The sequence below is a fragment of the Mobula birostris genome, chromosome 9 (genome assembly GCF_030028105.1).
Source record: "Mobula birostris isolate sMobBir1 chromosome 9, sMobBir1.hap1, whole genome shotgun sequence".
NCBI classification, from domain to species: Eukaryota; Metazoa; Chordata; class Chondrichthyes; order Myliobatiformes; family Myliobatidae; genus Mobula; species Mobula birostris.
The window spans coordinates 31,933,564-31,949,909 of record NC_092378.1 but is presented as its reverse complement, the minus strand read 5'-3'; the positions used below and the strand labels follow the sequence as shown (position 1 = coordinate 31,949,909).

The following is a 16,346-nucleotide window of genomic DNA, read 5'->3' as shown; positions in this document are numbered from 1 at the left end:
TCGTTCATGTACCAACCACCCTCCCTGTAAAAACAATACCCTTCAGATCTCCTTTAGCTCTTTCTCATCTCACTTTAAATTTACGATTTTGTGTTTTAGATTCCGCTTGCTTGGGAAAAGATATATTTTTGGATTCTTCTACCCCAGGGAAAATTATAATGATTATCTACCCTATCCATGCCCCATAGTATTTTATAAACCTCTGTAAGGTCAGCACTTACATTCCTTTGTTCCAGGGTAAACAGTCCCAATTTATCCAGTCTCTCCTTTTTACTCCGGCCAGTCAACATCCGTGTGAATCCTTTCTGCATCCTTTCTTCTCTAATTATGTATTTTATGCAGTGTGGCAACCAGAACTACAAACAAAACTCAAGGAGCAGTCTGAACCACATCTCTTAACTTGATGCCTTTACCCCTGTTGTCATTGCCCTAACCAATGCAGGCAAGCATGTCATATGTCTTCTTCCTGTCTGACTGTGTCGCCATTTTCAGGAAGCTATGTATTTATACCTGTAGGTATCAGTGCTCTACGCACTCCCCTGAGCCCTGCTATTCACTACGTATGTCCTGCTCTGGTTTGACTTCTCAAATAAATTACTTTGGACCTGTCTGAGAGGAGTTCCAATTGTCATTACTTTTCCCACTTTCCCAGTCAACCTAGATATTATCATAAGTTAGGAAACTTCCTCATTGTCTCCTCTGCCACCTATTTGGAGTGATCTGCCAAGTTACTTATCATGCTTCCTAAGTTTTCATCCAGATCATGAATAGAAATGAAAATTAACGGGGTACCCAGAACCAATCCCTGTGGCACACCATTGGTCCAGTCCTCCAGTCAGAAAAGCACACACCACTCTTTGCCTCCTACCGCCAAGCCAATTTTTGTATCCAATTTGCTGACTCACCCTGGATGCCATACGTTCTCAACTTCCAGGCCAGTTTACCAACTAGGACCTTGTCAAAGGGCCTTGCGGAAGTCCATGTAGATGACATCTACTGCCCTGCTCCATCAATTTCCTTGGTTATCTCTGTTGTTAAGTCTGTAAGACTGGATTTCCCATGCACAAAGCCCAGCTAACTATCCCTCAGTCATTACCTTTCAAAGCGCAGATAGATCCTTTCCCTCAGAATTCATTCCATTAACTTTCCTACCCCTGATAACAGGCTTACAGGCATATATTTTCCTGGCTTGCCCTCGCAGAAGTCTGAAATTAGCCATTCTCCAGTCTTTCAGAACCTTACCTGTAGCTAATGAAGATTTAGAAGTCTCTGCCAGAACCACCGTAATTTATTCCTTTTCTTTCCACAATATTTTAGGATAAACCTGATCATGCCACAGATATTTATCTACTTCAAGACCCTCAATGTCCTTTCTTTGAAATATTGATACAATCCAAAATATTAATGTTCCTTTCCCTGCTGCCATATCCTTTTCCACAGTGAATACGAATAAGGTATGTTAAGGGTATTTGATGGTGCTGGACCTGTAATCTCTGGAACTCAGAAGAATGAGGGGTGACCTCACAGAAACCTATCAAAAGGTGAAAGCCATGATAGAGTGGGTGTGGAGAGGATGTTCCCTATGGTGGGAGAATCCAAGACAAGAGGACACAGCCCCAGAGTAGAGGGGTGTCCTTTTAAACTGGAGATGGGGAGGAATTTCTTTAGCCAGAGAGTGGTGAATCGGTGGAATTTTTTGCCAGGGACAGCTGTGGAGGCCAAGTCTTTGTGTATATTTAAGGCAGAGGTTGATAGATTGTGACTGATCAGACCATGAAGGGATACAGGTGAAGGTAGGGTATTGGAGCGAGCAGACTCGATGGACCAAATTGAGTAATTCTGCTCCTATGTCTTATGGTCTATTTAAGACCTCCCCCATCTCCCATGTCTCCATAAATAAATGACCCTACTAATCCTTTAGGAACTTTCTCTCCGGGGTTACCTTTTTGCCTAAAAACTTCTAGGATTCTCATTCATTTTATCTGCCAGGAATCCATTGTGTCCACTTTTTACCCTCATGCTTTCTGTAGTGTACTTTACATACTCTTCAAGAGACTTATTTCTGACCTGAGCCTCAATATCCTTCATTGCCAAGGGTTTCCTGATGTTGCTGGCCTTGCCTTCACTCTAACAAGGAAGGTTCTCTTGATTGTTCTTAATCGGACATGACCTCAAAGGTTTCGGGGAGAGGCCGGGGAATGGGGTTGAGGAGGGGGTGTGATCGAATGGCAGTGCAGACTCAGTTGGCCAGCTGGCCTAATTCTACTCTGGTATCTTATGGTCTTATACGAGCCCTGGAGTCTCCCCTTCTAGCTTTTAAAAGCCTCCTACTCACTTTACCTGCTAACAGCATTTTCCAGTCAAGTTCCTGTCAAAATTAGCCTTCACCTTATTTTGGACATTAATTTCTGGACCAGTCCTATCTTTTTTCATAGCTATACACACAAGATGCCGGAGGAACTCAGCAGATCAGGCAATATCTATGGAAAAGAGTTAAACAGTCAACATTTTGGGCAGAGCCCCTTTATCAGAGTCTATAGATGCTGCCTGATTTGCTGAGTTCCTCCAGCATTTTGTGTGTGTTGCTTGGATTTCTAACCTCTGCAGGTTTTCTCATCTTCTTTCATAGCTAATTTAAACGCAGCTGAATTATGGTCACTGGTCCCAAAGTGCTCCCCAGCTGATACATCAGCCATTTCCCCAGCCTCATTTCCTAAGAGGAGATTAAGTGTTGCACCTTCTCTGTTAGAGCCTATCTACATATTGCTTCAGAAAGCTTTCCTGAACAAACCTTCCTGATCAATATTAGGGCAGCTAAAACTTCCTGCTATTATTTTCCCATTATGCCTGCCGAGACTTATGAGGATTTCCTTGTCCTGTAAATGCCTGCGAGAAAATGAATCTCAAGGTATTTTATGGTGACATAAGCTTCACTTTGAAAATTGACTGAAACTTGAGGTATATGAGGAAAGTTAGTCAGGCTAGGTTTTTATTCCTAGACAGCACAGCAGTTTGGGGTGACATGGTATCTTAGCAGTTAGCATAATGCTATTACAGTGACAGCAACCTGGGTTCAATTCTGACACCGTAAGGAGTTCTCCCCATGACTGCGGGTATTTCCTCCGGGTGCTCCGGTTTCCTCACCCATTCCAAAGACATGCAGGGTAGTTGGTTTATTGGTCACATGCGTGTAATTGGGTGGAGGAGCTCACTGGGCTGGAAGGGCCTGTTACCATGTCGTATCTCAAAACAAAATATTAAAGCGGATGGTAGCAATCCTTTCCCCAGGTTAGGCTGCCCAGAACTAGGAGGCATAGGTTGAGGGTGTAAGGGTACAGACTTAAAAGGGACCTGCGTAGCAACTTTTTGTACAGAGAGTGATGAGTTTATGAAATAAGCTGCCAGGTGAAGTGACTGATGCAGGTACAATAGTATACTATAAGAAGTCCTTGGCTAGGTACATGCAGGGGCTGAACACGGGAAAATGGAACCAGCTAGGTGGGCACCATGGTTGGCATGGACTGGTTGGGCCAAAGGGTTTGTATCCATGTTGTATTGCTCTATGAATCTATGATAAAGCTTCTACCAATATGTAAATGAAAGATAGCAACTGCAGACCCCCTGCAATCAGGAAAATAAGAATTTGTAATGGAGAACAAAGAAATGGCAGAGCAATCTAACAAAACTAAATTGGTTATGTCCTACCTAGCTCTCCAATGCAGGGCAACCAAAGGTCTAATGAAAAGGAGGAACAAATGGAAATTAGTATTGGCTAACAAAGAAGTGCTGCAAAAATTAAACTGAATAAATCTGTTCATTTTAATCTTCTTCCTGCTGGAGGATTGTGAGGTTTCCATGGAAATAGTGGATACCTCGGTTGTCATTTTCCAGATTTCAGTGGATCGTGGAACAGTTCCTGCAGATTATTTAAAAACAGAAAAGAGTGTTAAGATGGGGAGCAACAGTATGGTTAGCCTATGGCTTGGTTAGTTGGTTACTGTTCAGTTTCATTATCAATAGGGAAAGTACTGGAGCCTGTTATAACAGATGTGATAATGGTAAACACTAAAGGGTTTTAGACAAGTTCGACATGGATTCATAAAAGGGAAATTGTGATTTGCAACCTAGTGATGTTTTTGTTTTGAGGGTTTAATTAGTAGATAGATATGAAAGAACCAATTAATGTATATTACTTAATTCTTTAGAAGGCCTTCAACACAAACCCATATATAGATTAATGTGCAGTTTTAAAGCATGTGGGGTTGGAAGATAAAATAATGGATTAAAATTTGGTTGACAAACAAGAAACAGAGAATTATAAATGGGCTTTTTTAGGTGGCAGAAAGTGACTATTTGGCTACCAAAGGGATCAGTTCTTGAATCTTAGCTGTTCATAATATTCATCGCCATTTTGGATGAAGGAACTGAATATGAGGTGGCACAGTAGTGTAGTGGTTGGCACAAATCACAGTACCAGTGACCTGGCTTCAACCCCTGTGATTTGTGGGTTTCCTCCAGGTGCTCCAGTTTCCCCCCACAGTCCAAAGACATACTGGTTGGTAGGTTATTTGTTCATTGTAAATAGTCCTGTGACTAAGCTAGGGTTAAATGGAGGGTTGCTGAGCAACACGACTCGATGGGCTGGAAGGGCCTATTCCGTGGTGTCTCTCAATAAATAAATGTTTCTGAAGTTGCCAACAACTTAAAACTGGGTGGATTGTGAGCAGAGAGGAAGATGCAAAGAGGCTTCAAAGTAATCTAGACAAAGTTCACAAAGTAGTCACCGGTGCTGTACTACATGGGTAAATATATGAAGTTATCTACCTTCCCAAGAAAACAGGCAGGAGAATATATAAATTGGAAATGATTGGTAAATGCTAATGTATAAAGGGAGCTAGTGTCCTTGTACAGTTATCACTGAAAGCAAAACGTAAGTGCTGCAAGCACTTAAGAAGGCAAATGGTATGTTAGCTTTTAATGAACAGACTTTGATTATAGCAGCTAGGATTTTACAGGACCTTGGTGAGACCACAGCTGGGGTCTTGCATGTAGCCTTTGTTGCCTTGCCTAAGAAAGGATATAACTACCAATGGGGCAGTGCAACAAAGATTCACTAAATTGATTACTGGGATGGTGGGAGAGCTTGTGGCAACTGTGCATCTATTCTCTGGAGTTTAAAAATAATGATAGGAGATCTCATAGATATCTTCAGTTGTCCATCGAAATCCAATGACAACGTCCACTCCTTTAACGGTGAGATCTTTGATGACTATACAGTCCTATCCTGGACCCACAAGCTCTGTTGCAGGTGGGACATGTATATGTGGTAGTGGTGGCAACCGTGGCTGCATTTCTCCTGGCTCTCTTCTGCTGTCTTCTGGTTGTTCTTTCCATCTCCAGAATACGAACCCCGTCCCTACACAGGTGTCGCCAAGTGGTACGGTCAGCAGCAACCTCCTCCAGGTCCTCGGGTCTGATCTTGCACTTCCTTAAAGCATTCTTCATCTGATCCTTATAGCGCTTTCCAGCTGAGCGTCGACCATGATGTAGCTGGCCGTATAACACTCTGTGGGGTAGCTGACATGGGGCATCCTTATCACGTGCCCCAGCCACTGCAGCTGACGCTGGGTGATCATGCCCCCAATACTCCTGCAGTTGGTCTTTACAAGTATTTCAGTGTGAGGCACCCACTCATGCCAGGTAATTCCCAGGATGCGCTGGAGGCAGCTTATGTGGAAGCGCTCCAAGGACTTGATGTGACGGCTGTAGGTTACCCAAGCTTCACAGCTATAAAGGAGGGTGGTGACACAGACTGCTTGGTATCCGGAGACCTTCGTGGAGGGATGAAGGCTCCTGTTCTGAAAGACTCTACGCTCATAGATATACATAGATCTATCTCATAGATTATACAAATATATAAAATGCTGAGAGAGTTTGACAGACTAGATGCAGGCAAGATATTTCTCATGGCAAGGGATTCCAGAAGCAACTATCCTGGTCTCAAGATACAATGGAAGGCATTCTGGACTGAGATGAAGAGCAACTTCTTCACTCACAGATAGGTGAACCTGCAGAACTCTTTTCATTAGTATGCTTTTGAAGACAATGTATTAAATATAGTTAAGAAGTTATTAGATTTATGAATGTAAAAGACATCAAAGGGTATGGAGAGAGGGTGGGAATATGGTTTGAGATAGAAGAACTACCATTATACGAAATAATGAAGCATTCTTATGATAGTGAATGACCTACTTCTGCTGCTATTTTCTGTGTCTCTAAGAGCAATAAATTAATCGTGAGCATTTATAAAATACAGGTTTGGCCACAGCTATAAGTTTGTGTCCCATTCTGAGTAGTTAAGAAAGGAAAAAGAAGGGACTTAGTAAATTTATTGCATGAATAAAAGATGCACAAAGTGTGAAGAGGTCAGAGGTGAGTGAGTTGTTCTTTTTGAAAGAGAAGTTTCAAGGTATCAGATAGAGGTATTTGATCTTAAAGAGTCCATAGAAAGAAGGATCAGGAAGAAGATGTTGTAGAAGCATGATAACTGGCAAAAGAATCAAAGGTAGCAAGAGAAGAAACATTTTTATGTACCAGAGTATGAATTTTGGAGTACTCACCAAGGGACGGTAGTTGAGGGAGATCCAGTTGCAGCATTGAAAAGGGAGTTGGAAAATCATCTGAAAGAAATAAATTCTAGGGCCTCCTGAAGATTAGATTAAAGTTTGTCACGAGCCTTGTGGCCCATCAGACCAGTGCTTATGCCGGCTTCCGTGACGTGAAGCGACTGAGAGTGCGAGACTCCCCCCCACCCACCGGATAGGATGCCAGTCTATCGCGAGGTTAACCCCCAGCATTTTTGCTGGTACCCATTCTCAGCTGGGTAGACTGGAGCATTGTGTGGTTAAGTGCATTGCTCAAGGACACACATGCTACCGCAGCCAAGGCTCAAACCCACGACCTTCAGATCCCTAGTCCAACGTCCTAACCACTTGGCCACGCGCCACAGGCCTCCTGAAGAGGACATGTAAAAAAAACTGAATGGATTCTTCTTACGTAAGCTGATGAGAACATAGCAAACTAACTTGTCTCTTTCTATGCTGTACTGTTCTATGGGTCTATGATCTTATGTATGAATCTTTCCCTTTGATCAGTATATTCTTTATAAGCCATTTGTGCCTAGAGCTACTTAGAGTACACCAAGTATGGTCTAATCAGATATTTGCTTGATTCTAGTTGTAACTTTGTTCATTTTAAACAAGTTAAAAGATTTATTGCAACATTTATGTTTTACTCTGGTAGAACAGATTCAGCACCTGAGCAAATATTGATTTTCCTTGTGAGTGACCTAAATATCTTGAAAGAATATATTATAAACAGTAACAAATGCTAGCAACAGCACCTGGTGTGTTTGTAGAATCATAACAGATGTGTGCACGAGAACACAGCTGGCTATCTAGTCCATGGCTCAGTTCCTCTTGGACACTGATCAAATTCAGAAGTCCAAGACAAACTAGAGGTCAAATGCTGCCATAGCTGATCTCTGAACTCATCATTCAGCCCCATGCAGTACTCACATGCTGAGGTGAGGCCACCTTGCATTCGATCCCTTGGCTCTCTCTCAGGGCTGGTGTGAAAACTACCAACATATTTTAAATGAGTCTCTGACCTTGTGGAAAAGGTAAGTGATGGCATATACTTACCTTGCTTTAGAATTATAAATATACTTATAAAATATTTCAATCTACAATATTCGAGCTGATTTTGTTACATGTTTCCTTTAGGAACATAAAGAACAGTTCCAAATTTTTTTCAAGCCATTCATTTTTATTGCATTTTAGTTTTTGTTGTATCAAAGTGATTTATTGCTTAACTTCAATTATTGTCTAAACAGCATATTCCTCACTGATCTGTTGTGCCAGTGGGATTAAAAGACAAGTGTGTTAAAAAGAATGAGTGGTAATTTATAATTATCTTTAACAAGGTAACAAACAGAGAACTTCACCAGTGTTCCTGTCTAATCATCCAGGAGCTGATGCTTAGCAACTATCTGAGCTGACTAATCCTATAATATTTCCTGTCCGCTTTTTGTGTCAACCATTCCAAGGTTGCAAAGTAGTAATAATGTGGTTGCTAGGGGTGTTGAAATTGCTGCATGGTTGCAAGGGCTTAATTAAAGAATAGAAATAAGTACTGCCTGAGGAAAAGCCACAGTCACCAAAAATTTCTATTGAATTTTTGAGGTTTCCTTTGTGAGGTGTCTTTGTGTTTGATAAGATTATTGAGTTATTGAAGTTTTGCCCCAAAATTAATAAAAAAGAAAATACTGGAAATACTTAGTTAATTAAGCAGCACCAATGGAAAGTAAATAGTTCAGATAGATGACCCTTCATCAGAAATGGGCAAAGTTAGAAGTTTAGTTCATTTTCAATGGTACAGCAGTGAAAGGAGATAAATGTCTAGTAGAGTGGAAATCAAAAGAGGCACAAAAGATGGCGATTTCTTCCAGTTGAAGAAGGGAAAGCTCATGAGTGGAGGAGATTTAAGTAAAGGCAGCTATGAATGGAGGGAGTTGAAAAAGGACAAAGGAAAGAAGAAAAACAATGATCAAATTTAAACCACTCACATCTGTTAAACTGCAATAAAAGAAACACCCAGTAGATCAGGAAGCATCTCTTGAAAGAGAATAACTGGGTTAACATTATGGTTAAAGACCTGTCGATGAATCCATTTGGTTCTGTCACAAGCTGAAAAGGGTGGGCTTAGATTCTGGAATTCCTTCCTTAACATCATCACTAGTATATTGACTCCTCAAGCACTGCAGTGGTTCAAGAAGGCTGCTCACAACCACCTTCTGAAGGCCAATCAAGGATGGGCAGTTAAATAGCTGGTTCAGCCCATGAAGCCCACATCCTTTGACTGAGTAATATAAGAAACCTGTCAATATATTGAGTCCCAAGATCTGCACTGCTTAGGAAGAAGATGGTATGACATTGCTCAAACTTTGGGCATCAAAGAAGCAGTGTAAGAAGCCAAAAACAGAGAGGTCAGTGTGGAAGTGAGAATGGAGGATAAATTGGTTATTCATTTATTGATAAGAAATAATAGTGATATTATTTTATTTCAGCAATAAGTAAAGCATGAAACAAGCTGCATATAAGGGAAAGACTCATGTTTGGACCAGATTATGTCTCTTAAAATTTCTGCATTCTTTTGTAATCCAAAGTGGACAGTTCCATCTTTTCCCACATTATCCTTCATTTGCCCACTCACAAATCTAATCAGACCAGAATGGTACTCCATGTGTGGAGCCAAAACAGATGGGGGAGATCTTAAATGAATTCTTGGTATTTACTGAGGAGGCAGATACAGAGTTTATAGATATGAGGCAAAGCGGCATCAACTCATGGACCCTGTAACAGATTACAGAGGAGGAGGTGTTTGCTACCCTGAGGCAAATCAGGGTGGATAAATCCCCAGGACCTGACAAGGCGTTCCCTCAGATCTTACGGGAGGCAAGTGCAGAAATTGCCAAGCCTTAGTGGAGATACTTAGGTCATCCTTGGCAAAGGAGAGGTACCAGAAAATTAGAGGAAAGCGAATGTTGTACCGCTGTTCAAAAAAGGCCATAAGCATAAACCAGATTGTAGGCCAGTGAGGCTGACATCAGTTGTGGGAAGGTTATTGGAAGGTATTCTGAGGAACTGGATATAGAAATACTTGGATAGACATGGACTGATTAAGGATAGTCAGCATGGCATTATGCATGGTAGATCATATCTAACCAATCTTATAGAATTTTTCGAGGAAGTTACTAGGAAAGTGGATGAAGACAAGGAGGTGGATGTTGTCTACATGACTTTAATAAGACGCTTGACAAGTTCTTGCATGGGAGGCTGGTCAAGAAGATTCAGTCATTCGGCGTTCAGATTGAGGTGGTAAATTGGATTAGACATTGGCTTTGTGGGAGAAGCCAAGGAGTGGTAGTAGACGATTGCCTCTCTGACTGGAGGCCTGTGACTAGTGGTGTGCCACAGTGATCAGTGCTGGATCCTTGTTTGTCATCTATATCAATGTTCTGGATGATAATGTGGTTAACTGGATCAGCAAATTTTCAGCTGACACCAAGATTGGGGTTGTAGTGGACAGTGAGGAAGGTTATCATGGCTTGCAGAGAGATCTGCATCAGCTGGAAAAATGGGCTGAAAAATAGCAGATGGAATTTAATGTAAACAAGTGCGAGGTTTCGCACTTTGGTAGGACCAACCAGGGTATGCCTTACACAGTGAACTGTGGAGCACTGAGCAGTATGGTAGAACAAAGGGAATACAGGTCCATAATTTGTTGAAAGAGGCATCACAGGTAGATAGGATTGTAAAGAAAGCTTTTGGCACATTGGTCTTCATAAATAAGTGTACTGAGTACAGGAGATGGGATGTTATGTTGCAGTTGCATAAGACGTTGGTGAGGCCTAATTTGGAGTTTTGTGTGCAGTTACCTACCTACAGGAAAGGTGTAAGCAAGGTTGAAAGAGTACAGAGTACAGAGAAAATTTTCAAGGATCTTTCCAGGTTTGGAGAACCTGAGTTATAAGGAAAGATTGAATGGGTTAGGACTGTATTCTTTAGAATGTAGAAGATTGAGAGGAGATTTGATCAAGGTGTACAAAACTATGAGGAGTATAGATAGGGTAAATGCAAGCAGGCTTCTTCCACTGAGGTTGGGTGAGACTACAACCAGCGTTCATGGGTTCAGGGTGAAAGGTGAGAAGTTTAAGGGGAACATGAGGGGAAATCTTCACTCAGAGGGTAGTGAGTGTATGGAATGAGCTGCCAGCTGTATGCAAACTCGATTTCAATGTTTAAGAGAAGTTAGGATAGGTACATGGATAGTGGGGGTATGAAAGACTATGGTCCCAGTGCAGGTCAATGGGAGTAGGCAATTTAAGTGGTTTTGGCATGGACTAGATGGGTTGAAGGGCCTTTCTGTGCAGTACTTCTCTATGACTCTCTGTCTTAATAATCCATAATCATTTGTAGTCTCCTATGTCCTGTTCCCAGCTTTCAATTTTACTTATCTTTTAGTCATGAGTATATTTAACAACATTTCAGTACCTTCATCCAGTTAATCTATGTAAATTGTAAAAACGTTGAGACCTCCTGCAGTGATCTTTCTGAACATCACTCATTACGTTTTGCTGTTATCAAGAGGATAAACACCTTAACAAGATGCAAAAATGGGACGTGCGTCACTAAAATAAAATCAGGGTAATGGAATAGGTTTTGTACTGTATGTGTGCCCATTTCATCTGCTATATTTAATAATAGTCATTAACAGCAAATATTACTATAGTTAACAATAGACTTTAAATAATCTGGATTGTTTCTCAAACATTTGTGTTATTTGAATGAAATGAAAAGATGCAGTTTCAGTCATTTAGCTACATGTAACATTAGAATTATTGACACAAGATGGGGCCATTCAGCCTGTCATATCTTAACTCTCACCCAATGGCCTGGACATTATACATCTTTAAATAAAAAACAGCATACCTTCTAAGTGCGATGAAGGCTTTTGGCTCTATCACAATTTCAGGCAGTAGGTATATTTTTCAGCTCCCCACCAGTTAACTAAAGTTTAGGATTCCAAGCTAAGGAAAGTTAGAATTTCTTGTTCACCCTCTCCCAGCCTCTCATAATTCTGTGCACCTCAACTAAACTTACCCCCTTGTATCTTTGGTGACACCATCCAAGTTGGTGACTGCTTATAACGAAGGTTCTCAAGTCCTGACAGCAACCTCAATAATCTCCATTCCACCATGTCTAGTATTGTTATATCTTTCCTGCAGTGTGGCAATCTGAACTATACAGTATACTTCATCTAAAGTCTAACTCTAGCTGGTCTGATTGCTCTGTCTTGGCTATTAAAAGCAGGCACTTTTAAAATCAGCTTATCTCTGCAGGAAGTGACTGAATTGCTGTGTAATTGCAGGCCAGTGATGTTGTGGGGATGGAATTGGACTCTGTCACGGTGGTGTCTGAAAAGAGGATGCTGTCTAAGTTGCATGCCATCTTGGTCAATGTCTCCCATCCACTACATAATGTACTGGGTGGGCACAGGAGTACATTCAGCCAGAGACTCATTCCACCGAGATGCAGCACAGAGCGTCATAGGAAGTCATTCCTGCCTGTGGCCATCAAATTTTACAACTCCTCCCTTGGAGGGTCAGACACCCTGAGCCAATAGGCTGGTCCTGGACTTATTTCATAATTTTACTTGCATAATTTACATATTACTATTTGATTATTTATGGTTCTATTACTATTTATTATTTATGGTGCAACTGTAACGAAAACCAATTTCCCCCGGGATCAATAAAGTATGACTATGACTACTGTTTCTGATACCTCCAGGGATCTGTAAAAATGCACTCCAATGTTCCCACTATTCCTCTGCACTTCTTGGTATCCTACCATTTTCTTTTGCTTTGTGTCCTTACATTTGTCCAGCCTGAATTCTATTTGCTGTTTTTGTTGATACCTAACTAGTCTTACTGGTGTAAAGAAATTTCTTCATTATCAAATGCACTGCCAATTATAGTGCCATTAACAAATATGGCCATAAGCCAAAAGCGAAGTACTTCAGATGCTGGAGTTTGAAATAAAACAGAAAGGTTGAAAGTACTCAGAATGATTGGCAACACCCAACAAGAGAGAAAGAGTTAAAAATTTAGTTTGATGTCTTTCATTAAATAACCAGCAACAATAACTGATTTCCTCTCTGCAGGAAGTGGCTGAATTGCTGTGTAATTGCAGGATTTTTATCCAATTTTAATCATGGTCCTGGTATTTGCCCATTTCACCAGTGCTTGGCGTGATCAAGAAATCAAGTAGAATACCCTGTAAAGCTGCATGTTTCATTTGAACACAGTTGTCAATGCTTTGCTCACAGAGGAGTGTTGATCTTTAAAGATTCATATGTTGTGGCAGCCAGACGGTTGAAATGTACAATTAAGGTCGCCAAAGAGAAAAGAGAAACATCAGCAAAATGAGAGAAGGTTTCAATATCTTCAGAAGGAAATTAGAATTACGGATTTGTAAAATACATAACAGAGTGAAGCTATCTGTGCTGTTGGGAGATTGGGCAAAGAGATCGTGGGAGAGGAGACTATAAGAAATGCCTGATTGGAAATGTCCGCAGTTAGCCCCTCCAGCAGTGGTAACCCTCAAGTGTTGGCACAAAATCCCATATTGACCTCTCTGAAATAGAAATGGACATAATTATTTCTTCACTGGTACAGTTCCTGAGTGATCTCTCTATTGTAACAGGTGGGAATTCAGGGCAGAGGTCTGCCACAGCTGCCTGGAATGATTCTGTGGTAAGAAAGAGACCTCCACTGGGTCGAGAACAATTCAGGCGCATGAAAGGACTTCTTGCAGAATCTCTAATTTCAATTATCACAGCCTAAAAGACTTTGGAATTTGGCTTTTTTTCAATGAGCAAGTCTGATCTTCTTGCCTGGATATTTTTGATAGAGTTGACACAATACTTCCAATGCCATCTAGTTAACAAATGAATGAGGCCAGTGAGGAAGTGAAAAAATAATCAAAAGGGCATGTTGGAACCGTCTGCTGCAAAGCACAGCAGCTGCTGAAAACCAGAATAAATCAGGATGGTGGAGTGGTTCTGTAGATCAAACAGCATCTGTGAAAATAGAAAAACTGAGTTACTATTATAGGTGAATGACCTTACATCAAAACTAGACTATACTCTGACAGGCTGGAGAAGTTGCAAATCTGAAATTGTTTAACTCAAGATTGGGCAGGAGGGTTAGGTTCCGTTTCTTATGTTTTTGTTGGTCTCCATTGGAACAAAAATGTCAGAATGGGATCGAGAGTTAAAGTGACTCTCTTATAGACAGAGGTCCCTTATCTGTGTTTGGCTTCTTCAAAGTAAAACAATAATAGTCATGCATTAGATTGGAGGAAACATAAGTAAATTACTACTCTACCTGGAAGGAATGTTTCTGTCACTTGATAGTGGGAAGGACAAGCTGAAAGCATGTTTCGCATGACCTGCAGCTGCATGGGAGGGTGCCGTGAGAAAGGTGTCATCCTTGAAGAGCAAACCAAGGAAGTGCCGCTCAGGAATGCTGGATGACAGAATGTTCCATGGTGATAGAAGCTACAGAAGATGATCTTAGATGTGAACACTGGTGGGACGGAAGTTGAGAACTAGGGGAAATTAAACCTTGCTTTATCTGGGAGGAGAGTGGTTGAGAATGGGAAATAGATGAAATGTGTTGAGAGTCCTATCAACTATGGTAGAAGGAAAATCATGGTTAAGGATAAAATAAAAACAAAGACAAAAAAAAACTGAGAAAATAAAATGGTGTCTTTACAGGACGGACAAAAAGCCAATTTTATTCCAGGGTTCCTAACTGTATTGCAAAATACATTGTCAGATTAATCATATGCCACAAATGATTAAAATTTCGAATATTAATAGTGTGTAGAGATGAAGCTTGGAACAGTTAACAGAGGAAAATTGATCTGGATATTGGTTTGTTTTGTATGTTTATTTTCAACCAATTGACTGTGAATGGCAGAGAATTTCATTGGCAATATTTTCATAATTTATTCTACTGTATCTTTCAGAATAATTAGATGCTTTGCATACACATACAGTAGATTCTCTAAATTATGTAAAAATGTAGGTTATTGGCATTATCCATGCTTCTGTAATGAAACAAACTAACATAACTATTCTACATTTTCAGATGTGCTACAGGTGAAGCCTGGCAGGAGATTATGTTATCTTGTCTCCCAGGAAAACCTTGCGAAAGAGAGTCACCACTTCATGAGCAAGATTACACCTGTGGAACCTATTTTTCTGTTTTTTATTTTATTAGTTTCTACATGCTGTGTGCCTTCTTGGTGAGTGCAAATTCCAAATGAAGCTTTGACTTTTATTTAAAACTTATGAAGAAATACATACTATTGCAGAAAGATGACTGAATATAGTGTTTGTATTCTGTGAATTAAATACCACTCCTCCCCATTTTAACTGTATCTAGTGAAAAATGTATTTCATTGTTAATGTGCTTCATTCAACTAATAAATCATGTGAAAAGTTAGTCTTCCACCCAAGGTACTTGGAAAAATCCATCATTAGAGATTTTAGATCAGTGACGAGACATTTTTCATCTGGCTATTAGGCAAATTGTAGGGCAGCCGAGCTGTTTTCCTGCTTTTCTAAACACTCGGAATTCAAAGCAAACTACTCTTTTTAATTGCATATGTTATTATACTTTTCAGTCAAAATCTTAGTGATTGCTGTTTCCCTGACCCACAAACACCTTAATACCATTTATTTTTGTTTTGTAATTAATACAGCCATTTGAATCATGGTTTAATTTGTGGCCCTTAGATTACTATTTCCACTTTGTTCACTAGATAGGTAACAACGCCTATCTTTATGGAGTCTGAAGAAGAATGTATGTTCTTTTTGTCTTGTCACAACTCCCTAACTGTCCATATCACTAACATTTGTGATTAACCTGATTTCCCACCTGCAATAATCTTTGCTGGGCAGCCATTTTCATGAGCAGCTGATTAGTGGAATATAATAAGCCTCAGCTGTTGTAGGAAGTAAGCCTTCACGATCGCTCTCGCCTGGATGTGCTGTGTAACACTTCAACTATGGAAATTAAAATTCCACCTAGAACCGGTATTGACATGCAGCCCGATGCCAAGTTGTGCCATAATACTTAGTTGTCAAAATATGCTGAGGACATCTAGTGGTTCTGAAAAATTAAACAGCAACCATTTAATGTGACCATTTGTCACATTAAAATAGTGATATAGAAATTCTGTGGAAATTAATTAAATATTTAGCAGTCTGACATTCTCTTAACAATCTTGGGTTTAGTATTTTCAGATTAACTATCATGCACATTTGAAAGTGCCTGGTTAGGCTGCTATCAATAGGGATCCACTGGGTCTACATGTATAAAATATTGGGGCTGTAGAATCATATCACAGATTGATGTACCACTCACAACACGCTGGAGGAACTCAGCAGGTCGGGCAGCATCCGTGGAAACGATGAGTCGACGTTCCGGCCCGGAATGTCGACTCATCGTTTCCACGGATGCTGCCCGACCTGCTGAGTTGCTCCAGCACGTTGTGAGTGTTGCTTTGATCCCAGAGTCTGCAGATTATTTCGTGTTTACAGATTGATGTACATTGTGTGAACCTGATTTGTGAAAGTTCAGCTTCCCACCAGAGGCCTAGGATGCCTTTTCTGGCCTGACCTGAATTGGACTAGGTCAGGTACTATCAACA

At 40.6% G+C, this 16,346-nt stretch overlaps 1 protein-coding gene across 2 annotated transcripts in view; it reads left to right on the top strand.

Moving 5' to 3' along the window:
* Positions 1–16,346, top strand: part of cacna1c (calcium channel, voltage-dependent, L type, alpha 1C subunit) — a 687,918-nt gene that overhangs the window by 594,733 nt on the left and 76,839 nt on the right. For both annotated transcript variants that reach the window (XM_072267751.1, XM_072267750.1), the window contains exon 35: positions 14,780–14,936. In XM_072267751.1, the coding sequence (XP_072123852.1) occupies positions 14,780–14,936 (157 nt within the window). The remainder of the gene's footprint in view (positions 1–14,779; positions 14,937–16,346) is intronic.